General features: G+C 39.0%; 5 protein-coding genes across 8 annotated transcripts; 1 reads left to right on the forward strand and 4 right to left on the reverse strand.

Moving 5' to 3' along the window:
* The first annotated feature begins 796 nt into the window (after positions 1 to 796).
* CKX5 (cytokinin oxidase 5) lies at positions 797 to 5,634 on the forward strand. The gene is made up of 5 exons (XM_021429739.2): positions 797 to 1,842; positions 2,200 to 2,327; positions 2,624 to 2,899; positions 3,697 to 3,959; positions 5,013 to 5,634. The coding sequence occupies exons 1-5, from the start codon at positions 1,248 to 1,250 to the stop codon at positions 5,353 to 5,355; spliced, it is 1,605 nt and encodes a 534-aa protein (XP_021285414.1). The 5' UTR covers positions 797 to 1,247; the 3' UTR covers positions 5,356 to 5,634.
* A 458-nt stretch (positions 5,635 to 6,092) lies between these two features.
* LOC110417402 (Tetrapyrrole (Corrin/Porphyrin) Methylase) lies at positions 6,093 to 11,218 on the reverse strand. 3 transcript variants are annotated; one of them, XM_021429740.2, is made up of 9 exons: positions 10,476 to 11,218; positions 10,317 to 10,384; positions 10,145 to 10,241; positions 9,921 to 10,049; positions 9,683 to 9,791; positions 9,454 to 9,598; positions 8,787 to 8,829; positions 7,010 to 7,183; positions 6,093 to 6,876 (listed from the first exon to the last, which is right to left on the reverse strand). In XM_021429740.2, the coding sequence occupies exons 1-9, from the start codon at positions 10,689 to 10,691 to the stop codon at positions 6,772 to 6,774; spliced, it is 1,086 nt and encodes a 361-aa protein (XP_021285415.1). In that variant the 5' UTR covers positions 10,692 to 11,218; the 3' UTR covers positions 6,093 to 6,771. The 3 variants fall into 3 exon arrangements, with proteins under 3 accessions (XP_021285415.1, XP_021285416.1, XP_021285417.1); XM_021429741.2 differs by having other exon boundaries at positions 6,854 to 6,938; XM_021429742.2 differs by lacking the exons at positions 6,093 to 6,876; positions 7,010 to 7,183 and adding an exon at positions 7,210 to 8,424.
* Positions 11,219 to 11,371: 153 nt separating this feature from the next.
* LOC110417403 (putative ubiquitin-conjugating enzyme E2 18) lies at positions 11,372 to 14,244 on the reverse strand. The gene is made up of 6 exons (XM_021429743.2): positions 13,993 to 14,244; positions 13,733 to 13,836; positions 13,511 to 13,613; positions 13,328 to 13,391; positions 11,770 to 11,858; positions 11,372 to 11,664 (listed from the first exon to the last, which is right to left on the reverse strand). The coding sequence occupies exons 1-6, from the start codon at positions 14,020 to 14,022 to the stop codon at positions 11,569 to 11,571; spliced, it is 486 nt and encodes a 161-aa protein (XP_021285418.1). The 5' UTR covers positions 14,023 to 14,244; the 3' UTR covers positions 11,372 to 11,568.
* A 662-nt stretch (positions 14,245 to 14,906) lies between these two features.
* On the reverse strand, positions 14,907 to 18,304 carry LOC110417381 (BEL1-like homeodomain protein 11). Of its 2 annotated transcripts, XM_021429710.2 has the most exons (5): positions 17,625 to 18,304; positions 16,097 to 17,516; positions 15,624 to 16,003; positions 15,481 to 15,541; positions 14,907 to 15,374 (listed from the first exon to the last, which is right to left on the reverse strand). In XM_021429710.2, the coding sequence occupies exons 2-5, from the start codon at positions 16,874 to 16,876 to the stop codon at positions 15,213 to 15,215; spliced, it is 1,383 nt and encodes a 460-aa protein (XP_021285385.1). In that variant the 5' UTR covers positions 16,877 to 17,516; positions 17,625 to 18,304; the 3' UTR covers positions 14,907 to 15,212. The 2 variants fall into 2 exon arrangements, with proteins under 2 accessions (XP_021285385.1, XP_021285384.1); XM_021429709.2 differs by having other exon boundaries at positions 16,097 to 18,304.
* Positions 18,305 to 19,667: 1,363 nt separating this feature from the next.
* LOC110417379 (BEL1-like homeodomain protein 7) lies at positions 19,668 to 24,836 on the reverse strand. The gene is made up of 5 exons (XM_021429707.2): positions 24,099 to 24,836; positions 21,815 to 22,864; positions 21,189 to 21,565; positions 21,037 to 21,097; positions 19,668 to 20,704 (listed from the first exon to the last, which is right to left on the reverse strand). Exons 2-5 carry the CDS (start codon positions 22,745 to 22,747, stop codon positions 20,021 to 20,023), a joined length of 2,055 nt encoding a protein of 684 aa, XP_021285382.1. The 5' UTR covers positions 22,748 to 22,864; positions 24,099 to 24,836; the 3' UTR covers positions 19,668 to 20,020.
* Positions 24,837 to 25,113: the final 277 nt, after the last annotated feature.

The following is a 25,113-nucleotide window of genomic DNA, read 5'->3' on the forward strand; positions in this document are numbered from 1 at the left end:
CTACTAAAGATTACATTAAAATCTTAGTTTAATATTAGCAGCAACGGTCCAAAAACTAAGCCAAAGGATTTTATTTGAATATTTTGATGAGGCATGCAAAGTCTGCGTGTGATTAAATTATTAAATCTAGCATGGGCCATGCAAGTCAACTTCGAATTTAATTTTTCCCCCCAAGGTAGTACATTATTTTGTTTAGTGGTCCATATTAATTCCAATAATAATATGAGAAAATTAATTCATAGTGACCCCCCCTCCCCTTCCCTCAAGACAGAAAAATCTATCTCACATTTGGCCAAAAACACCACCCAACTCGCTGTTTTTATGCTTTGTTACATATACTATTTATGGGAAAAGGAGTGACGCTAGTGGGAATTTGGGTTAGATTAGTTGAAGTAATTCAGAGGTTATGACAGAATCAAGATTGGGTTTTGGTTCAAATCTGAAAAGAGGGATCATCATCGGGGCAGAGGAGGCTTTGGAAACTTGTACAAGTTTCAGCAAGGGAAGATAAAAATGAAAATGAAGAGTGAGGGAGGGGAAGGACGCAGTCGCACAGCACCCACGTGAAGCTTCCACAGCAGGGGACCCCACGGAGATCCTCCGTATCCAAAATGGACCCCACGTCCATCCGCCCCTCGAAGGGTATGTAAGTAGGGGCCCCAACCCTCTTTCCCCACACGTGTCTCCCCACCCCTTCGCACGTGAATGGCCACGTGTCTCCCGCTCTGCCCCCCACCTCATGCCACCCTTTTGTCTTATAAATTTAGAACCTGTATCTCATATCCTAGACACAGGAAAGAGGATCAGCGACATAATAGTCAGACTTAGACTTGTGTTTCTCCATACACGCAGAAGCCCTTTTTTTTAACTTTCTTTCTCCTCTTGAAGTTCCTCGGTGCCTTCGTTCACTTCTCTTTTGCTTAGTCTTTAGTTTACCCACCATTTTTATCTCTATGCACAACGTGAAAGAGAAAAGAGAGGAATCTGTGCATGTTGATTGTTGGCGTAGTAAATCTTTAAAGTGCTATCCGGGCTTACGTTAACGCTGCCACCCAAGATTTTGTTCCTTTTTCAACGCTCTCCGACGGTGTCCCTCACCCCTTTTTACTACCTTTCTTTTCTTTCTATATATTCATTGTCGTTGCTCCACACACCCTCCAAGCGAAAAGACGATATCCAAAGAAACCATTTCTTGCGCAGCAAAACAAGGGCCCGTGTAAAAGAAAAGACGGCCATTCTTCTTTGATATGGCAACTAAGCTTCTTTTAACGTTTGCTATTTGTAGATTGATTGTTACTGTGGGGTTGACCTTGGACCCCACAGAGCTTCTCCGCCTCGGAGTTGACGGTCACCTCAGCGTTGACCCCTCCGACGTGGAAACGGCTTCCCTCGATTTCGGCTTACTCATCCGAAGTGAGCCGCTCGCCGTCTTGCACCCAGCTTCGGCCCGGGACGTAGCGAAACTTGTCAAAGTTGCCTACGGGTCAAATCACGGGTTCACCGTGTCGGCTAGGGGACATGGGCATTCCATAAACGGACAGGCTCAGACCACGAACGGGGTGGTGATTCAGATGAGTGGGTCGAGAGGGGGCGGGGGGATGGCGTCAGGGAAGCTACCTCGGCCTCGAGTTTGGGCTCGAGAGAGTTACGTGGACGTGTGGGGTGGGGAGCTTTGGATAGATGTGTTGAGGAGTACCCTAGAGTATGGACTCGCACCCAAGTCATGGACCGATTACTTGTACCTCTCTGTTGGTGGGACTTTGTCTAATGCTGGAATTAGTGGCCAAGCTTTCAATCATGGTCCACAAATTAGCAATGTCTACGAGCTTGACGTTGTTACAGGTTCGTTCTTTTTCTAACTTTGCATGCTCGTTTTCTCTTGTCACAGTCCCCTTTTTTTAAAAAAAAATTATATATAACTCCAAAGAGTATAGATTTTCCTAGGTCAAAAGATTTTCTGTTAACGTTTTTCAATGTCTTCTGATGTGGGTTTTGTCTTAATTGTCGACTTCAAAACTTTTTTTTTTTATCATTTTTGGACATGAGTATTATTAAGATAGTTTTGTCTTGACCATCATGTACAGGAGTGTTAGGTACGGCATGCTTCCTTTTTTTTTTCACAGTTTTACTACTACAAGTTTTTTCAAGTTCATCATCGAGGTGCTTATCTGCATTTTGCATGATGGGTTTGGTGAACAGGGAAAGGTCAGCTCTTGACATGCTCAGAAGAACAAAACCCAGAGCTGTTTCAGGCTGTTCTTGGCGGTTTAGGACAATTTGGAATCATCACGAGAGCTAGAATTTCTCTCGAGCCTGCTCCACAAAGGGTATCTCTCTTTTTCCTTTGATCATTACTTGTTTAAAATGGGTTTTGGTTGGGTTTCCAGAGTGGGACATGAAACCTTTTACAATTTCCTAGTATCAGTTATTGTCAAAACCTAAAAAGAAAAGTATCATGACCTAAAGAGTTAAAGGGGGAGGGGGTTTGGGTCCATTTCAGCCTCTTTAACCCCATTCAAACGGCTGTTCTAAAGCTGGCAATGTTGTTGACGTGTCGTTTTTGCCTCCAACGTGGTCTTTCTCTCTCTCATTTCTTGTGGGTTTCCTTGTTTGTTCTCTGTAGGTGAGGTGGATCAGGGTACTGTACTCCAATTTCTCGGCTTTTACCAGGGACCAAGAATACCTCATTTCTCTGCATGGAAAACCAACCAGCCAAAAATTCGACTATATTGAAGGGTTCGTCATTGTAGATGAAGGCCTCATCAACAATTGGAGGTCTTCCTTCTTTTCCCCTCGTAACCCTGTCAAAATTTCCTCCCTCAGGGCTAATGGAGGCGTGCTCTATTGCCTGGAAATCACCAAGAACTACCATGAAACTACCGCTGATACCATCGATCAGGTATATCTTTTACTACAAGCCTCATCCCCTTAATCCATCATCAATGATACTTATTAGTGCAATATTAATCATCACCAATTACCAGTTCTAAGTAATCAATGACTACCGTCTTTGTTTTCTTTTATGACACGTATGCAAGCTGTGTGTTTGAACAACGAGAATCTTCCTTATCAATTCATCTTTGTTTATTTCTTTGAAAAACACACTAACAAGTTGGAAACTAGAACCCCTCTCCTAGTTGGAATAGTTAGAATCTTCTACCAACATCACTGTCCTTCTTTGCATTATTGGTGCACATCCAAAGTCGTTTGGGGTTTCTTTAATTTTTTGTTTAAAGCCTTATATTATCACCTGAGGGGGGATTGCCCCTCCCTTGTCCTAGATTATATGATGGAGATTATTACTCTGTCAAGTAAATATTTAATGAAGTATAGCCTACTTAAAAATGTAATGGAAACATAAGCAAGAAAACATGGAAGATCTTGTGTGATATAGCATCCCCATCTAATACTAAGAATGAACACTACTTTTATGATAGTATATTACATTAAACAATCACTAAATCTAAGCCGTCCATGGTCCACTCACCAAATGATTCTCCTGTAATTAATCTCTCTTTGCCCATTAAAAGAATTGATTGGAATCGAACTTATCCTGACAAAAGCAACTGTTTTGGTTTGGTAGCAGCTTTCCTTTTTTATGGACTTTGATTGCATAATATAATGTTTTTTAAATTATTGACAGCAAAAGTTTTTTATTTTAATTCTGAAGCTTGGGGTTGGTCTGTTTTTGTGCAGGAAGTAGAGTCTTTGTTGAAGAAATTAAACTTTATACCGACATCAGTCTTTACAACTGATCTGCTCTATGTGGATTTCCTAGACCGGGTCCACAAGGCCGAGTTGAAGCTCCGGTCCAAGGGTTTGTGGGAGGTTCCACACCCATGGCTGAACCTTTTTGTCCCCAAATCAAAGATTGCTGACTTCGATAAGGGGGTCTTCAAGGGCATTTTGGGTAATAAAACCAGTGGGCCAATTCTCATCTACCCAATGAACAAAAACAAGTAAGCCTCTCACGCATTGTTATCATTGCTCATGTCCTTTTGTGTGTTTTACACCTAGCATTGCATTTGCATGCATGAAACATGCAAATGTTATCTTCTTATGCATGACCCCATCCCTTCCACCATAGCCACCCTTCCATCTTCTAACTTGTTTTTGACATGTAAAGTCAATACCATGAGTAATTAGTGCATGTCACATAGTTGCTGTATCCATGCATAAATGAATGCACAAGCGATCTCTTAGCTTACGGGATTGATTGGGTAAATAATCAAAGCCTTTGACATGGAGATGATGAGAGTGTCGGCAATAGAATTTCGAGAGAGGTTTGTAGCTTTCCAAAGAGTTTTCCTTGATCACTTGCAAACAGTTATTTTAGAACCTCAAGACCATGTAAAGGAATTACCCATCCATTAATAAAAAGGACAAGAAAAGATTGTCGGCAACTGCAGATTAATTTACAGTGGCCTCGAGTTGATTGATCATATTCAGAATCGGTTCTGAAAAGGAGAGGTTTCTACTTCATTGGGTAGAAGAAGATGGAAAACAAGGGAGGGAGGGGTGGTGAAAAAATCAGGTAGTACCATGAGTCAATCGACTATGGTGGTCCTGACACAAGATCAAGACACATAGCAGTGGATCAGAAAGGAGAACACGTGGGGCAACATGCAGATGCTCCCAACACCAACAGATGAATGTTTTTAGTGATCGAGGCCAGCTAGGATTGATAAACACTTCAGCTATTTTGTTGACCGGAACCCAACAAATCGACGGTAATGATCCTCCAAGTGGGAAGATTCTCGTGTCAGGAGATCTTCTCCCAGGGTCCCACTGATGGGAAGTATCCATGTCTTGTTACAAAGTAGTTCTAGGAACACAGCCGTTAGTACAGGTTAACGACCCATCACCTCCGCTAAGCCTGGGTCGCTTTGATCGGATCAGAGCCATCAAATCTCAACGACCCTTTCCGCACACAAATGCATAACATGTTTTTTGCAAAGCCAAATTGCTGCATTTGCTCTGCGCTGATGCGTTGTCTTTGTGATATGGTGCAGATGGGACCATAGGAGCTCCGTGGTGACGCCCGATGAGGATGTGTTTTACCTGGTGGCATTGCTAAGATCAGCCTTGGATAATGGGGAGCAGACCCGGAGCTTGGAGTACCTTACCGATCAGAACCGTCGGATTCTCAGATTCTGTGATGACGCCGGGATCAAGGTGAAGCAGTATCTACCTCATTACACTACGCAAGAGGAGTGGAAGGACCACTTTGGCGATAAGTGGGATCGGTTCCATCAAATGAAAATGGAATTTGACCCAAGGCACATTTTGGCCTCAGGCCAACAGATTTTCAGACCCACCTTCCCTTCCTCTTCTTCGAATATGGCTTCATGGTGATGACAACTGATACAAAACAAAAACTAGTAACGACATTAACGTACTAGTGACTTTTGGAATATTCATGTTCTTGTTGTACATAAAAATGGGCATATGGGCTAAGGGACAAGAAGGGAAATGGATGATTCTCGGTTAACCCATACTGGCAAGAGGGTTGGATTGGACTGGGGAGGCTTAGGTGTTGTGATTAGGAAGGAAGGGTGTATTTGCCCGCTGTGGTGCAGTTTGAGGAGTTGTTTTCTGTGGGGAAGAACTGATACCAGACGGTGGAAAGAGGAGGATTGATTTGGGAGGAGGTGGGGGGGCCTATGATCTTGCAGTGCACATGTGATGTTATAGTAATTGCAGTGCTCGTGATCCGGACCGCCCCAACTGATTGCCTTGTGGATCTTGTCTGCCGTTTCTTGGCACAGCTGGTTCCAGTTCCATCCAGCGTGGATTGGCGATTTGCTGTTTTTACCCCTTTTTTTTTGGACATGTAATTATCGTAAGTAGTAGTTTGTAAAAAAAAATGCACGTTGATTAGTTTCAGATGACATAGACTACAGAGTAGAAGATCTGCAAGCATCTTTGTTTTGGGATATCCCATGTTTTTCCTATACTTGCAGGATTCACTTTGATTACGAAGTCTTTGTCGCCTTCCCAGGGGCACTCGCAAATAAGACAGGATCGGCAACATCATATCAGGGCCAAAAGAAAAAAAGAAAACAAAACAAGAAACTTTTATGCAGTAAGGCGTAGGACATGACATGATAGAAACGTGCCCTGAATCCTTTCCCTATGATGACTATAGGCTGTTAACTTGCCTTTCTGAAGTGACACTGTCATAGTTATTTTTCCCTCCGCCCTCTTCCATTTTCACCCCAAGAAAGCAAAGAAATAGAATGGAAAAATGAACAATAAAGTGGAAGGAAACAGACTTACTGATAGATTTAAAGGGCGAAAAAGAATCTGCAGTCGAAACCCGTTTGTCCTGGTTACATACAACTTATGCAAGTGGTGAACAATATGGAGGTCCAACTATTAACATCAGAAAAATCACAAGTAATATTGTAGTTCAGATATGATATACTTAGTGACTTGTCATGGTTAAAAACTTGGGCAAATTGATAGTACTTTATCTAAAATTACTGCCCCATAAATCTGATATGGCCTACTCTCCCCATCAAATGTCTGACTCAAAAGTACTTGTTTAACTTTTGCTCTAACTAAAGCACCCCCCGGACATAAAAAAATGGGGTTAAAAGGAAAAATAGCCTAGCATAAATTTCCCTGTTCAAGCAAAAGTAGTTATAAAGGTTAAAAGTGGTGACCGGTGTTCTTTAACTTATGCCTTTTCAAGTTATCAAATTCGGAACCTTCTTACTAGCACAGAGTTATAAGATGCTAGCGCTTATTGTCACTCGCAGCATGGCATTAATTCGAATCCTCTGCCTCACTTTTCTTTCCAAACTTTCTCAAGGCAAGTGAATATATCATTTTCTTTTTCATTGATGTTCCTTGAGCCACCAATTTGACTGCCTGCGATGCACATCATATGCAATTGTTAAAGATTAACTTCCTGAGAATTTCAGATCAGGCCTCTGCAAGATATAAATTTGTACATTAATAAACTTAAAATTGATGACTTATAAATGCAGTGAAAAATCATTACCGAAGAAAGACTATGACCACTGGAGATCAATTCTCTCAGCTCCGTTTCTAACTGACACTCTGATGGAGTTTCTACACTGCAATTTGCATTGCCTTCAATCAAGAGTGTAATTTCTCCCTTTGGCTGGTGAGTTGAAAAAACTTCTTTTGCTTTCCCCAAAGTGCCCCTCCAAAACTGCAAGAATTAATCATTTTCATTACTAAATCAAGGATTTTATAAAGAAAAATCCACAAAGTAAATCAAGGTCAAACTGGTTAATAGATTTAGCACAAATAAAATTTCCTGTCATCCAAAAGAGTTAGCTTAAAAAAAAAATTGGCATGTCTATTGAACTACTACGTAAGTGCTTTCATTGTATTTCCTTAAAATAAGATCTTCAAATCATTGCAGCTGCATGATGGTGAAATGACATAAATATTACATCAAGTGGCAATGAGTCGTGAGGTAATGGACTGATCTCAACCAATAGGGTTCAAGTGCTAGACTTCTAGGTCAAACCACCAAAAGTACGGCTGCGTATGAGGCCAATAACAGAATGAATGCTTAGCTGTTAAACTAAACAGGGTCTGCAAAAGAGGCACTTCATATATCAAAAAAATGATCTTGCAATGAGGATGTTTTCTACAGCCCATACAAAGCCATTCTCTAGCTAGCTAGCTCCTTCTGTTTTTTGATGTTGGCATCCTTGCTCATACTATCATAAATAAACTGTTTTCTTCTCTTCTTTCTAAATGTTGCACAAATAAAAGCAGAGGTCGAAACGGATAGTTACAACCCAAAAAATTGGACAGTCCCAAGCACATAGGACCATGAAGCACTGAATTACAAAGTTGAGGTACAAACAGACAGACGCTAAACAGCTGCATAGCACTCACAAAATTCTTCCAATTTACTTCCATAAACAAAAGTCACCTGGAAATATTTATGCAGACAATTTCATTCATAACCACATATAAGATGTTTTGAAACTAGGAAGTTATGCGTCAACTCATTTAGGAGCAAGAACAGTTGCATTTCTTTTCTACCTTAGATAGAGTTCTGTAGACTACAAACAGTAAAGACACACCAATGACCCTTTATATTTTTTCCTTTCGCCTTCCATGCAAGCCTAGTTGTAAAGTATCAGACAAATATTGCAAACAAGAGGAATCCCAATGTGGGGTGAAGAACACAACAGAATAGAAGCTTGAACTGAATGGAAAGAACAACATTGAAGGAAAAACTCTATTCTCAAAAACCAAAATTTTTCAATTCTTAAACTCATATTCAACATTCAATCATCAGAAAGTACTTCAATAGTCCAAATACCTGAGTATATGGGCTTGAAAAAGCCCTATAACATAAGGTCACATGACATAAGGTCCAAATAAAATGATGCTAGCCCAATAAAGCCCAACATAAATACGGTCCAAATTCTGATCAAGAAAAAAAAGGTCCAAACAGAAAAAAGTAAGCCGCATAAGAGTAAGCCCTATTCTTAAAGTTTTCGCCTAAAGCAGGTCCACCTAAAACAGTTAGGCAATGGTCATCTTCTGGTTTTGGATGATGAGGTCCACAAGAAAGTGATAAAAGGCATAACATGCTCATTGATTGAAGCTATAAACATTAACAATTTAGTTATTGAAAGACTAAAAAGAAGAAGAGGCTATGTTATTATTTGAACCATTGAGGCCATTAAGTTTACAGACACATATATGCTAGCAACAATAAAATCAAATCTCGCAAATTCTTGACAAAGCAGCATAAAAAGATAACGAGAAACACAATATAAACCTACCTCTTCATGTATTTTTGTAAGTTCCCGAGCTATAACACACCATCTGCAATGAAAATAAAAAAACCGTCATAATAAACCCTAAAGAGTCATCTGTTATTTCTACTGAACACTGACTTTAAAGATTCCAATGAATGCAACTGAGAAAGTTTTATAAAAGCCTGAAAGATAACTAACTGAAGCAAGGACAAAGCACATAATGTCAAACAAGCGAGCAAGGCTCACGCACTTAAAGATGACAGAAACTTGCCCAACCAATTATAGTGAACCAGAATTTTTCACCACTCTAACTAGAATGCCTAGGGAACTGCTAATGGGGATTACTGATATTAATTTGATAATGGATTAGTATAAAACTACAGCAAGTTAAGTAACAAGCTTTACATAATTAGGGAACCCTTAATTTGTTTTTCACCTTATACACAACCTATATTTCTCAGCAATGCAAATACATTCAAACATGAATACCTGCCATAAAATTAGAAAGAGGATACTGCTGGCTCAAGCATATTTCTCCTCCTCATAGTAAAATAATAAACCATACAATCCATCTTGTCATACCGAGTCCCTTCACCAAAAATGAATAGCTCTTTCAAGCCTTCCTCTGACTCCTAACATTTAATACTAAATTAAACATAGCTAATGGAAGATATGCAGATACATTGTTCACCTTGAGTCACCAAAAATTGGGGAACTTTCTTCAAGAAACTGACAAAGCTTGTGAGGAGGAACATAGAATATTTGTGTTGTTGTTTCACTCGCAGAAGCCATCAGCCTCTCCTTCCGTGAACCAGTATGTTTTGGAAGAAATCCAACTGCAACATTGTACCCGATATCAGTCATAATTTCCACACATTCACAGAAGCATGCTCTACCACAATATTTCACAAAAAAATTACCAAATGTAAACTCATCAGTGGACAACCCTGAGGCAGAAAGAGCAGTTAAGAAGGCAGAGGGTCCAGGAATTGGAATCACAGGAATGTTTTCATCCACACATAACTTTGCCTACACCGAGAATCCAACCATCAGCCGGTACATTCTTCATCAAAGACCAAAGATAAACAAATAATACATCTAAAACTCGTATCAGCAAACATTCTACGGAATTCAGCCAAGCAGGATGCAAATGCTCACCAGTTCGGTACCAGGATCGCTAATGCCTGGCATTCCCGCGTCGCTGATCAATGCTATGATCTCACCTCGCTTTAACCTCTTTAGAGCCGTTTGTTCTCTTTGAGATTCATTAAATTTGTGATAACTTAGCTGGAATCTAAAATCCGCACAATCAGCAATTGAAAAATAAAAAAAAAAATGAAAGGCATCAAAGCGACAACAGAAAATGGCTTAAACTCACTTACGAGAGGAGTTTTGATGCCGTAATAGTGAAGTAACTTGCCGGAATGCCGCGTGTCCTCCGAGAGTATGACGTCAGCTGATTTCAAGACCCGAAGAGCACTGCGTTGATGAAATTACCAATAATTTTTTTGCTTAAAATATAAAGAAAAAAAATGAAAGAAGAGGAATAATTACCGTAAAGTGATATCTTCAAGGTTTCCAATCGGTGTTCCAACAAGATAGAGTCCAGGCTTCAGAGGTCCCTGCCACCGCAATAACGAAAAAACTGCGTTACATTATTTTCCTCATAAAGTTCAAAAGGAGTAGAAAAAGGGAAAAGAATGGAGGTTTTACGCGTTTGGACGCTTGTTCGTTGATGAAGTCGGTGAATTCTGATGAACTTTGGGAGGTCGAGCTAAAGGAAAGGAGGCAAAGTTTGGGGTAAAAGGAGAGAGAATTGACGAATTTGAGGCCGGATTGAGTAGAGAAGAAGTAAGGAGACGTACGACGGCGCGAAAGAGCCGTCGTTGTGAAGGAAACGGCGGTTGAAGGCAGTCGTCGCAGCAGCATTTTCACTTTCAGCTTTTCGGTTTTCAGTGAGAACAGGAGAAGACCAATTGTTTAAGGTTGCCGACTCTTAAGTCGATCGTGTTCTGAAACGGCGCCGGTTTGAAATTAGCCCAACTCAGCCCTGTTCTGAACTAAATCCAAGCCCAACTCAGCCCTTGAACCGTTTGCCCACTCCCTCACTGTCCATAAGACCATTGCCATTGTCCCTTAAATTAAATTATAGTTAAAGTCTTTTTTTTTCCCAAAATCGTTTTCTTTTCTTCCTTTTCGACCATTCCTTAAATTTTCTGATTTATTACTAATTTTCACTCAAATTTAGTTAATTAAAACCAAAAAAAAAGAAATAAAATCCTCTTCTCAACCATCCAATGGGTGATTAAGAAAAAGGGCAACCAAGATTTTAGGAACAAACATTTTCCTTAGATAGAACTTTCAGAATTCTCAACAGTTAAGAATAAGCCAAGATAAAGAGATGCATGCGGCTATTGGCTTAAACTATCCAAACTCCATCCCAACTTAGCACTTCGCAGTGCCATGAGTCAGATGATTCACTCTCCAGTTGGCATAAGTTAGCCTTATATATAGGTAAACCATCAACCTGCAACGAGGTGTATTGTCCTCCCACGCTGTCCCACTACAGTGAATCAGTGGGTGTATAACATGACTAAAAGAAGAAAAGATTAATATTAACTACTCGGCTGCTTGGAGGAGGCAACCACATTCAAATTAAATCTACGTTTAATTCATAATTTCATACACAGCAAGAGAAATGTATAAGGTTACCACGGCAATTATGGAGGGTCCATCCTCCCTTTGCCATTTTCCCTGATAAAACCCTCGGTTTTATACACAGATTATAGATAACAGGTTTATATCATTACACTTTATCGTCATGGAACCACCATCTAGTCTCCTTGGGAGACCTGCCATTCCGACAGTTCTTAACGTATCGATCATTATCAGCTGGCCGTTGCTGCATAATGACAAAGTAAATTCAGTATTCCAGCTTTGACTGGAAAAAGACCAGATCTGGGATAACATAAACAAATGGTCAAAACGTGTAACAGTTCCAACAGACCTTCACGGTTGAGCTTGATAACATGGAAAGAATGCTGATACAGATGGAACTGACAGTCATGGCTGGGGACCAGGAATCATACAGAATATCTGCAAAATATGAACAAAATGTTATATGTTGGTTTCTTAGATAATTGCCACATGCATATGACAAGGAAAGGTCCAATATCGACATTAATAACCAAGCAGTCTTTCTTGTTTTTCTTCATTATCCAAGAACTTAGTATGCCTAACTGTTTTACATTAAGTCTCTATATTTGTCTAAGATGCATACCAGAAAAATAGCAGAATGACATATAATTATCAAACAGATCTGCATTAAAGTGTAATGGATCATGCTATCCTGGTATGCTAGCCACCAAATGACATAATCATGGGAGCATCAGAAACTTGACTAAATGAATACTCACATGCATATGAAGCACAAACACCAAGGACACATTCTCAAATAAAATATTAATTGATGCATAAAACAAGCCATAACAGATTTCTTGAAGGCCAGGGAGGCTTACAATTAAAGCAAATATCTAAAGAAAAAATAGTTGGAAACAAAACGCCATATCCAACATCTACATGAAACAGACCTAATGATCAACACCTCGAGGATCATATCTAGAGCCCACAAACACAGAAGACATACTTTCAGGACTAACCAAATTTTACTTGCTTGTGTGATACATCCAACATTCTTGAGAGTGAAGACTCACTCATGACTGAAATGAGTAAAGTGCTCCAAACAAGCATTTTACAAATTTTACTAACAATTTGACACTCGAAATGTAAACTATGACCAACCTCTCTTAGACATCTTCCTTTCCATATTTTTCTACAAATAGTTCCATTATATGATTTAAGAAAAATAAATTCCCTTTAACAACCAGTAATGTACTAGACTAGAGCAACTCCAAGAATAGGACAGCAACAGAAAATTTCATTACCTCTCCACTCACCTCTGAAAGTAGAACAAGGGAGAATTATCACTTAAAAAGTATTCAGCACCACAATCAAATTGATGGTTTTTATTGCATCTTTATATACTCACGGCTTGAGTAACAGGAATGACGAAAATGACAACAACAAAGGAAAAGTGTATCGTTCCAAAGCATAAATAATTGGCTCAAGAACTACTTTCAACAATGTATAAAAGTTGCTATACCCATCATATAGCATACCACAATTTACGTCCAACAAAAGCATTAACATACATCATTGACAAATTAGAGGACCTTCCACTTGTGCAGTATGCTATTTCTTAAAATCTATCACCAGAATCAGAATTATCTTTAACAGAATTACATGACTGCACTCTCTCAAGAAAGATGAGAGGAAACTCAAAAGAGCTACATCAAAAAGAACCACTACATTTATGATTACAAATAATCATTATCAAGGCCATTGAACTTCACAAATCATCATTCTCTATCAACCGTAAACATCATACAAACTTCAAGCAATATGATTAAAAAACTAGATGTTTAAAACAACTATAGTTAGCAACAAGGGAAACAAGAAGTTAACAAATCATGCTGATTAAAAAGAGAATTAACACCAGCCAATACCTAAACAAATATGTCCATTGCTATAAATGTGAGGATGCAGCGGAGCCGGAGGGACAAAAATCACCTGCTCAATCAACAAAAGAATACCATAATATTCATTCAATTGTTATTTATCTTTTCACTTTCACTACTTACTCAGTACGAAAACAATCTAAAATGACAAAAAGGAAAGAGAAGGGGTACCTGGGGTGCCTCCATAGGGTAATGCTCGGGAAAATCAACCTGTAGTTGATAAGTTTCATTGGCATAAAGCGTTCCAGGGGCTCCGTTGACTTCGATTATCCATCTTTTGACAAAAAATCAAACAAATTAAAGACCGAAAACCCAAATTAATCCCCCGATTAAAAGTTTAACTCTCCCGAAAAATTGAAAGAAATTGATTAAAAGAGTAAAAGAAAAATGAACCTTTGGAGATTATCAGTAACTTTGTGCTTGAACCCAGCTGGTGGATTAACCTGCCACTCCACAAGCTCCTTCTGGAGTCTATTACATGCGATCTTGCTTAAAGCCTACGCAAAAACATATCCCCCCAAATAATAAAAAGTCAAAAACATCAAACAAATAGAAAAACAACAAAGAAAAGAAAATCTGCCAGACGCAACCGACACTAGGGATAATAAATAACGTAAATAAATATAGAAAAGAAAAAAAGGAAATATCGAAACCTTGCGTGAATGAGCGGAGGAGCTTGTCATGGCTTCCGCAGGAGAGAGCGAGAGAGAGAGAGAGAGACGATACCGTCCGGTCTCTTTCTTTTTTATACCGACAGCGCACTTCGGGAAGGGCAAAGATATGTACGATTACACTACTTTCTTTTTGACGAGAAATGCGAATTATGATTGGTCGAGAATTTGGTAGAGAGAGAAACAGTGTGAACTAAATCGGACGATCGAGAAAATCTTTCGCTTCCGTGGCGAGATTACGGAGATTTGAGATATTGGCACACTCCGATTTTTCCACGTGGAATAGGACAATTTGCCTTTGGAGTTGTTCCAATCATGTTGACTATTTTCATTTTTGGTCGGGTGGGGAGAATAAGAGTCGGTAAGGTTACTTACATTGCAATCTGTAATTTTGTTCAATGTACGACTAATAATAAAAAACAATTATTAATAAAAAAAAAGAAAGAGAATATTTGTCGCCTAAACCATATTTAATTATCATCCCATGATTTCGATTCGGACCGACTGCCGACATCGGATTCACCAACAAGACATGCCACCTATCACCGGATAATCTCACCCGTCATTAAGATGCAGTTATATTTTTTATTAATTTTAAAAATTTATTTGATTTAAAATAAAATTTTGAAGATTTATTTGAATAATTATTTATAATTTAAAGGGTTTTCTTTTTGATTAAGTCTATTTCTTTTTATTAATTGGGAAACAAAATCTTGAGGGATATGGACATTGAACAAGTAGATGGATGAGGGTCGCCATCAAAATTGAAGTTCACAAAGTCGTTTAATTTTTCTCATGGATTTTCACAGCGGCAGAGGGCGGGGGGCAGGCTGGACTCTAGTGAATAGGACTAAACAGTACCATACATGAATGTGAGTTGTTTGCCTGTTCATTTCAATCAAACTTTCCTTCAGTAAAAAAGAAAAATTTTCTTTCTCTTTTACAACAAAAATGGCTTAAACACATCAAATTCAACTGCCAAAACTGATTTCCATGTCGTGCCATGAGGAAGTTATGAGAGCTAGCTTCCAATATTAAGCTTCAAAATGGATTGGAGACTTGAATTTTTGAGCCTAATTAGTTTTCAATCAAATCCTGGAAGAGCATTGTACAATCTGATTAGTCTAATAACCTTGGGTACAAAAACGAAAGGTTTAAGGAGCATAGATTAATATCTGTCTAAAGTGATCTGTGCTACTCCTTCAATCCTCAGCTTGATCTGTTGCAATGCCTTCCCTGCCCATGGAACAGCTAGCTAATGATGGATCAGAGTCTTGAGGAGAGTCTGCAAACTCTTCTTTGTACATTTCTTCTATCATAGGCTTCCAAAGTCGAACTCGAGCATTTATAAACCAGTTTGATACCTGAATTAACAGTAATTAGACTCAGTTTTACATAAACAAAAGCATCAACTGAGCGTACACAAATAGATGATTCGTGGGTAAGTTGAATCTTGTTAAAAGGAATTACTTGATTCTTGGTCAGGCCTGTCTGTGATGCCAACATCAGCTTCTCGGAGTCTGTTGGATAACTGACAAGAACCATGAAACAAATGTCAAGAATTGTGCTATGAAAAATCAATGCAGGGCGTGATTATACTTAGCTGCACTTACGGGTGAAGAAAGTGTTCGAAAAGCCAAGACCGAAGGATTGCTACAGAGGTCTCTGGCAATCCTCTAATAGGCCTCCAAGCTTGCCTTTGACTTGGGATCATTCCAAGCTGTTGAAGAGATAGTCGGTTCTGTCTAGAATCTCTATCAAACAGGCTAAGTTGAGATAACCCCCTGTTGATTTTCGGTAAATCGTGTGAAAACTTTCTCCTGATGACATTTATTTGAGATATTATGGCATCTCTTAGACTGCCAAAATGCCTGGACATCGCTTGGAGTGCCAAAGCAGTATAAGTCTTTGCTGATCCTACACCGGCTAGCGCTTCAAATGATGAAACCACTTCTTCCATTTGCTGGTAGTATTTCTCGTATCTGATCTCAACCTGAAAATGAAACAATAATGACGTTATGAAGTACGCAATCAAGTCAAAAAATAGTAACTAACACGACAAGGTATCCAACAGGGTCATGCTAACCTCCTCCAGCAATCCAATGAGCTTTGCAAGTCTAATCTGAAGCTCGTGTTTTTCAGGCAATGATATCTCGTTACTGCAGAATTCTGCTTTTAATTCAGAGGAAAGTCTTGAACCTACTCCTCTGTCACCTAGATATAACTTCCCAAAAAAATGATCCTCAACATTTTTGCTGCCAACATTGACAACTTCATCTAGAAGGGACTGAGCTGGCCTTAGATACCTCGAATTACCAATAACAGTACCGAAAGATTCTGGTCCGTACGCAGTCGGACAAGATCGGTGTAATGAGGTGGAAGCTGAAGCAAATGTGCTAGCTGTGAAAGAGTAGTCATCACTTATGTTTTCGACTCCTGGATTACAAACTTCTCTGTCTTCTGCCCCCGAAAGCAAGTAACTGGAACTTGCAATATTAGAATTTAAGGAAGGACCAAGCATGTGAGAACCCAGAGACAGTGAGAGCCTCTGAGTCTGGTGGTTTGTCTCGTTAGCTGCTCCAAGAAGGTCCATCAAGTGTCTAGTCTGGCTAATCTCAGATTCTTCTGCGACAATGGGAGCTGGAAGAAGGTCCATTGATCTAGACATTCTTTCCCCAAGAGATTGAATGCTAGGCAACAAGGCAAGGGACTGAGGAAATGTGTTGTGGTGGTTGCCTCTCAAAGCAGAACCATAAGCACCAAAATGTTGGCCTTCGAATTGGTTTTGGCTGTTAATAGAATCTGAGATAATAAAATGGTGTAGCATACTAGAAGCTGGATTTGGAGGTGAATCTCGGGAAACCATAATAACAGAAATAGCAGTTAAAGGTTTTCAAGAGTTGCTATAAAACCAGGGCAAGTGGCCTTCAAATATGAGGGGAAAAAGAAATTATGAGCCTTGATTAAGGAATGAAAGAGATGCAAAATCTGGAAGTACCATTATAAGAACAGTGAGTTACCGAGTCAACTAAAATTATTGAGCCATAGATATGGTAAGCAAAGCAAAGACAAATTACCATTCCACGTGACAAGCATTAAAGCGGGTAATGGGTAAGGCTCAGATTGAAGCAAGGTGAATATATTCATCAATCGATAAGAAGTACAAAGCCGTAAGTTGCTGGGCATTAAACACAGGTCCACCTGAAGTAATGGCTGACACGTCTGAAATGGAAATCTGTACTGCCTTTTGCACCCAAAGCAAGTAAGATTTAGAGCCACAAAGAGATCCCAGAATCAGTAGCCACAAGTAAGAATACAATCAGCTCAGTTGCTTCTCCTTGGTAAGCAAAACCCTTTTAAAACTGAGCTGAAAGCAAACCTTATTGAGGATTCACAGATTGAAATGGGAACAGAGAAAGGGAGGGAAATCAAACACGGAGTTTCAATGTGGCAAAGCATGGAGAAGGGAAAAATAGGGGAGGGGTTGAAGTACAGGAACGGTATTACTGAAAACAAGACAAAGAAATAAACTAATGAGCCGTTTGTAACTAATGAAGCCCTGATTGGAAGAATTAAGGAACTAATGATAAAGTTCAAAAGAGAGTGGAACTCACTTGTCTTTAATAAGCAGGAAAAATGAATGGGAAAGCAAGCAACAAAGCATCTGTCAGTAGGTGGAAAACTGCAAATATACCTTTGTTGATAGTAGTAACAAATACTAATAATGCATAGAGGAAAAAGAATGACTTTTATCTTTCTCTCTCAGAGAGAAAAGGAAGGGATTAGGTCTATATCTAAGCAGCCAAAAGCTAGAAGACCTAGATACATAGACCTCTGCTAGTTCTTCAAAAAGGCAAAGGTAATTGGCCGAGAAGAAATGAATTAGATGACAGGGAAAGATGGTCCCCAACTTCTTCCCTGGCTATAAAACAACAAGCAAAAGCATCAATCCTTCAGCTTTATTGCCTGCAGTTACATTTCTTTGGGAGACTCAAAAGTACTTTAAGCTCAAAAACAGTGTAAACTCTCTCTCTCGCTTGTCACACAAGGAGAGCTCTCAATATGTTAAATTCTTCTGTGGACTGCGTTGCTGTAATCTGCAAAAGGAGGAGAAAAAGTGGGCTATCTTTTGCACACTCCCAGTTTTAAGATTGTTTGCTTGTGAGTCTGTAAACCATATGGGAATATCTAACTTTTTCCTGTTAGCTGTTGTAGTCATGCATAGAGATGTTGAAAGGACAATGAAAATCACTATCTTTCGAGGACGTGCAGGAAAATGAAAAATGGGTTCTTGTGCTGTCATAGAGAGAGAGAGAGAGAGAGAGAGAGAGACCAAAAAGGCTGGCAATTGAATTCGGTTTGAAAAGAAGTGAGCTGATTAGATTGATTCTGGGTGTGGTGTGATCTTTTGGGCTGGTCTGTTTGGATGTTTTAAGTAATGATTGCAACTTTGTTCCTTTGGCCTCCTTCAGTTGTCGCCCTCTGGTTCCGTAACTCTGTTGTTTTTCGGGACCTGAAAGACCCACACTCTCTTAATAGGTTAAAAGCGTGCAATATCTGAAACATTTCGCCATACTGCCAACGTAAAACAATACTGCTGCAAGCATTATCGCCTATGTTAAACTCCATTAACCCCTCGTTTCCCACTAGAGTTTATTAGCACCACCCAGATGTTACTCCAGTCATCTTAACTTCGGAGGTAACTGGCAATCAGTTGCCATTTTTAGACTGAAAATGAAAAGAACATGGCCCTTTCAACCAAGGAACAGGCTTCTTGAAGACGAGAGATGCACTAACCGAGTATTATTGTCATTCACAGTCCCACGTCCTGTGCAAACTTCTCTAGGTTGCCCAGCTATCTGTACTTCCATAGTTTAACCCATATACATTGAAACTTGAATGGGGAATTTGGTTCAGAAATTGTGCATTTTAGCTGAAAACTCTAATAAGCCTACCATATCAAGTGTCAGGGGAAAAAAAGGCAAAAGAATGTGTATCACTCTTTTAGAAACTCTTGCATAAAATTCAGTGGTACCTACTGCAAAGTGCAAACTTATATCCAAAATGAGCACTTCAAAAGTAGATATGAATGATAATTGATTAGAATGAAGGATGAAGGGACTTCAGCCAATGGGGGAGGGATACAAAGAAAGACGCAAAAATCAGAACATGTTTGAAGCTCAAGGTCAGATTGCAGGTAAGGAAAAGAGAAAGGCCAAATGGAGTCATGGACGAGGAAAAGAGGAAGGAATACAGGGTATTGAATTGATTAGCAAGGCCACACGTGCCACGAACAGAGCCATTAATTCAAAAAGGACCACTATTGCAATCCGAGGATAGAACATATACATGCACCCAACATGGTCAGGCTAATATCCTCAGACCATTGCCCAGACATTACAACATTAGTACCTGCGACCACTCGAGGAAAAACGGATGGAACAAGCAGCAAAGAGCTAAAATTTACACATTAATGGCATTTGGTTATTGTACCATGTGTATCTTAATTCTACAATTCTGCACAAGATATGACACAAACACATGCATACCTTATCTGTAACGAGCACATATGTATAGATATTAGGTTTCCAAAGTTCACATTTTTCACCCTGGATCTTGAGATAATTGCCATGCATTCTCGTTAGCTTATGTACTAGTTATTTCTAACCACATTTATTTCCAAAATAGCATACATCAGTATCACACTTGAGATTACTTGTACAAAGAATCCTTATTCAGCAAAATACAGAAGGCTACACCAATCTTACCATATCTTTACAGATGTATATCCCTACTACACCAATCTATTTGTATGTTACAAATGGGTATCATATACCCATATCTATATTCTATCATGACAATGCTTCGTCTTTCTCCTCTCTGTTAAAACATGGAACCCAAAGTAACACTTCAAACGCTTGCTTTTTCTGTTTTGGTTTGTCATCATATCACGTGATCCATTGCCTAACAATTAGGTATCCCCATCCATAAAGCTTGAGGTGGACATTCTTCAGACTACGAAATCATGAAATATATGGGGATTTCCAAACCTGTCTTGCTGATTTCCTGGATCCATGCAATGAAAGTCCACTGTCTCTGGCCCCACAGAAGAAGCCACCTTGCTGTTACCTCTCATAGTGGTCTCTCCAGATATGGGAAAGACATTATTATTTTCATCATGCCGTAAACCAAGTGCAAGTGACACTTGGCCACCGACTGTAAAACCACTCAACTCTGTTAAATCATACATGGCATCACCAGCCACAAGGGTACCACGACCATGCTGGCTGGATGGGATGACTGTATCTGGATAAGGATTATGGCTCTCCATGTTACTCCTATTGTCAACCTGTAATTTCATCCCAGCAGGTGAGCGAGTATCTCCAATAGCATTATTTTGAAACATTGATCTTGCAATAGGCCTGTTCAGTTCTACATCTGTGACATGATCAGGTTTCAGGAGTTGAATTTGTCCTGGTTGGACATTATCGGCATCAGCAACTTTGGATGTCATACTCTCCTGCAATTCTTCTCCCCTATCCTCAGATGCGGAAGAATTTTCTCTAGTTGCTTTGGCTGCATTTTCTAAGGAAGATTTGAAGTTTGAGTCCATTTCACCAAACTCTTCTTTGTACATCTCCTCAATCATGGGCTTCCAAAGACGCACCCTCGCATTAATGAACCAGTTTGCAACCTGCTCCAGTCAAACCATTAGTAACTGTACATATGAGTGGAAACAAAAGCACATTAAATAGATGAATGAATTATTCATCATGACAAGTGAGCAAGACATGTGCAGAGGAGTCCCCACATCAGAGAAGAAACTATAGATTAATTCCTTTACTAAATGTGTTGCAAATTAATGATGTACACTTTTTTTTTTGGTAGGAGTGCTAAACTAAGGTTTAGATTGGCTGGTTAGTCAATAGGTGGATACCAAAATTAACCATGGATGTTAATGATACAACAAGAAAACTAGGATACACATGATTTACAGGTCAGATAACTGGGTTTCCATCTCTTTACCTGGTTTCTGGTCAGGCCTGTCTGTTTAGCAAGCATGATTTTCTCTGAATCCTTTGGGTAGCTGGTCAAAACCAAATTCAGGAAGGGTTAGTGAACCAAAGTTCTTGGTATTTTGCAAGTAAAATAGGTACAATAAGGATCAAAGCACATACGGGTGGAGAAAATGCTCAAAAAGCCAAGCACGAAGGATTGAAACAGAGCTCTCTGGAAGCCCTCTTTGAGGCCTCCAAGCATTTCGCATCACACCAAGTTGCTGAAGAGCTCTTTGTTGTCTGAGTTGATGATCCACATAGCGGAGACGAGGTATTGCTCCTCCTTGATTGTTTGATGAATTTTCTTGCTCTCCAAGGCTTCTCTGAATCAGTTGAATTTGGCCACTGATTGCATCATGCAAACAGCGGAAGTGGCGGGAAATTGTCTGTAGGGCAAGTGCAGTGTATGGTTTAGCTGCACCAGAACCAGCTACGAAGTCGAAAGAAGACACCACAATTTTCATTTGATGGTAATATTGCCTGTATCTTCTATCAACCTATAACAAAAGCATGACCATTAGTAATCTTCCAAAACAGGTAAAGCTCAACTAAAACACATATAAGATAGTTTCCAAGATGTGATAAAGAAGAGAATAATTCAATCAAAGAAAAGCAGCCACCAAGAAAAGTGAAAGCTAAATCAAACAAGAAGCACTACAAAGGCAGGCACGCCAGTGAAAGAAATTATTCAAACCAAATATAATTAGTAAAAGGAAATGTATGGCACAATGGAAGCGGATGTTCACCTCATCCAGCATGGACAAGAGTTTTGTCTTCTTGTTCTGCAAATCTTGTCGTTCTGCAGGTGATATCTCAGAAGAGGAGTTGTTAACTGACTCACTAGGTTCTGATGACATCCCATTGGATGATTTGGGTTGAGAGCTTATATTTTTATCCAAATCACGCTGTTTCAAAGCTTTTCGTATATTAATCACTTCATCAAGCAACTCTTGAGCCACCCTGAGATATTTGGAGCTTGAAATAGTATTTGCAAAACCTGACTCAAATTGATATGTATCAGAATGCATCTGTTTGTGACTTATTGAGCCCTGAGGGTTGGACAAAGCGTCTGTTTCAAATGCATCATTGTTGCCTCCAGGAAAGCCACATTGCACGCCATCAGAAAATTTCAACTCCTTACTTTTTTTGCTTTCATCACCAGTACAAGGAATTGTCCCCTTTCCTGAAAATGGAAGATGACCACTAAAGAACGAAGAATAACCCTGGTATTGATAATGAAATGGAGGTATGGAAACTCCAGAAGATATCCGTGAGCCAAGACTTAGAGATAGTCCCTGAGATTGAGAACTCTGTTCACCATCTAGAACACTCCTTGGAATTACAGGGGGATCTCCTGCTACAGGGTTGCATAATGAATTGCTTGTTGTAATGTTTAACTGCCCATCAACAGCTTGCAAACTCACAGTGTCATTTGAGGGTGGAATGAATGACATTTCATTTCTACCACCAATAGATGGAATTTGAACACAGTTCTGTAGAGACAAAGAACTCCCAGACAAGATTTCTGAGAATGCCCCAGCAGACGAAGCTTGGTTCAGATACATTGAGTTACCAGGAAGGGAAGATGATCCAAGATAAGAGTCAGGCTTTTGGTCCCCCAGATATGTAGTTGATAAATTGTCTCTTTGATAGCTAAAAGTTGGATAATATGTAGCCATAATTTGCTTCCTTATGTTTAGCAGGAAAGAAATGATAAAGCATTACCAGTCTCCACAAATCAAATGATTGCTAAAAAAGGGGTACCTCCCAATAAAACAGTGATCAGCTAATAGATCCTGATAAAACAAAAACATAATAACATATATCAGAGATCTTTCAAAGTCCCAAATTTATCAACAAATCCAAAGATAGATCATTGCATCATTATTCTTAGCTCATGTAAACTCTGCCAAAGAATTTAGAATCAAAAGAGCAGAAGCACCACAACAGCCATGTGAAAATGACATGTTGCCCCATGGCATGAAAGTGCAGTAACAAGGTCAGTTACTTAAGTTTTAAAGCACATTAAGCAGAATCAACCGTGAGAAATTCCCAACAAAGCAAAATCCAAATTTCTACCAAATGACTTGTTTTGCATCTAGACACTTCTCCCTCAAAAGAGAAAATGGAAAAGCTGAGAATAGTTTAATACTAACAAATAAGCAAAAGAATAATTGCCCAAAACTGCATTAAACCACAACCCAGGATTAACCAAAATAGTTTTTCAACAACTCCACAAGGCACACCAAACATGTAAATTCAGTAAAACCGAAAATTATTTATTTTTTCTGGGAATATTTCTTTTTCTTCTATTTTAAGCTTCCTTTTTATCTTTTTATGAAGGCCATCCCTTAGGTCATGTTTAGATTCTACTATCTTGCATCAATTCAATTAAGAAACAGCAAAATCCTACCCAAGCTTAAATTCAGATATTCTTCGGAGGGTAAAGGAATCAGGTAATCATAGATATCAAAAGGTAAGTCATAATCATTTAAGGGCAGGAAATTCACAGGTTTAAAGGAAAACGAGAGAAAAAAAAAAAAAAACAAGAAGTACGACTTTTCTTTTTGGCTTTTCGCTCTATCACATTCTTCCTATCATCATCACTATCAGTCTATCACCATCATCATGAAATACCCACTGGTACTGAAAACAGAACCATCACAGTCAAACTCAGAGAAACATTTTCATTGCCAAACCCCCTCATCCCCTTCTTTTCTATTATAAACCAACTAAAAGAAAACATAATAAACAAAAACAAAAAACAAATTACCAATACCCAGAAGAAGCTCAAAACCCCATTTAATCCCACAAACCCCTAAAGCAGAAGCTTTGAAACTGTCTTCTTTTCAGCATCATCATGCACGCTGGGTACTAAAACTCAGCCCCAAAAGCTAAAAACAATTTCTTTTTACCGTATGACAGTCTTCAATCAATCAATCATTACAGCTCTCAGAAAACAAAGCAAAAGGATGAAGAGAATGAGAAAAAATAAATTAAAAATTAAAAAAAAAGGTAGAGGTGAATTACCTGAAAGCCCCCAAAAGAGATGCTGCGCCTCTTGCGGGGAGCAGAAAGAAAGAAACTTGAAAGCAGCAAGACAAAAACCAATCCCAAGAGATATAATCCCAAACGTAACCAACCTCCTTATCATTGGAACATTGACACCAACCCAAGAAACAATATTAAATTACTCCACTCAATACAAATAAAAAAATATCTATTGACGACAACAACTGTAATATTTTATTCTAACAAATGATGATGATAATAAGGAAGAAGAATACTAAAGAACAAACAGTTCCCCTCGTCAATCCTTCCAGGAATCTCACGTGTAACAAAAAAAACGAGACAAAAACAAAGGGGAAAGCTGGGTTGAAGCCCTTTTTAATGCTATTTTATTCTTTTTGGGAAAAAATTAGAAAGTTGTTCGAAGGCGAGGGAGGCAAAATGGAAACAAAACCAAACAAAAGAAAAAAGTGGGAAGCTGCTGTATGGTGGGTGTTGTTTGATTCATTCATTCATTGCTTAAGAGAGTTCAAAAGCTAACTACCAGTTGGTAGACCTATTACCCGCCCTTAAGCCTCCTTTTAAAGCATAAAAATGGTGTCTTTACCTTCTCACTTCTCTCTCTCTCTTTCTGTTGCTTTTCTAAAGTGTAGGAAGCATCTAAAGCTATCCCATTGGTCGATTCATGGTTGGGTTTTTCTTTAAAAAAATAACAAAATTATAAAAATAAAATAAAAGAAATTGAGAATGTGATTGATAGACTAATATTAGGGTGCAGAAGAGAGGGGAGAGAGTTAGCTGTACTTTGCAGTTGGTGAGAGTGACAAACTCACACGTTATATCCACGCGTATACTTCCATACGCTAGCGGCTAACGGCTAACTAAACAAATTTTTCTTCTTTTTTATATATAATTTTGGTAGGTGATTGAGTGTTTATGTGTCATTTTAAGAACATGAATCATGGGATTCTATCTAATTCTCGACCAACCTTTTTAAAAGCTGAAAATTATTTCTAGTCAAAAAGGAAAAAAAATG

This window comes from Theobroma umbraticum, unplaced genomic scaffold (genome assembly GCF_002168275.2).
Source record: "Theobroma umbraticum cultivar Fairchild unplaced genomic scaffold, ASM216827v3 scaffold_51.0, whole genome shotgun sequence".
NCBI lineage: Eukaryota > Viridiplantae > Streptophyta > Magnoliopsida > Malvales > Malvaceae > Theobroma > Theobroma umbraticum.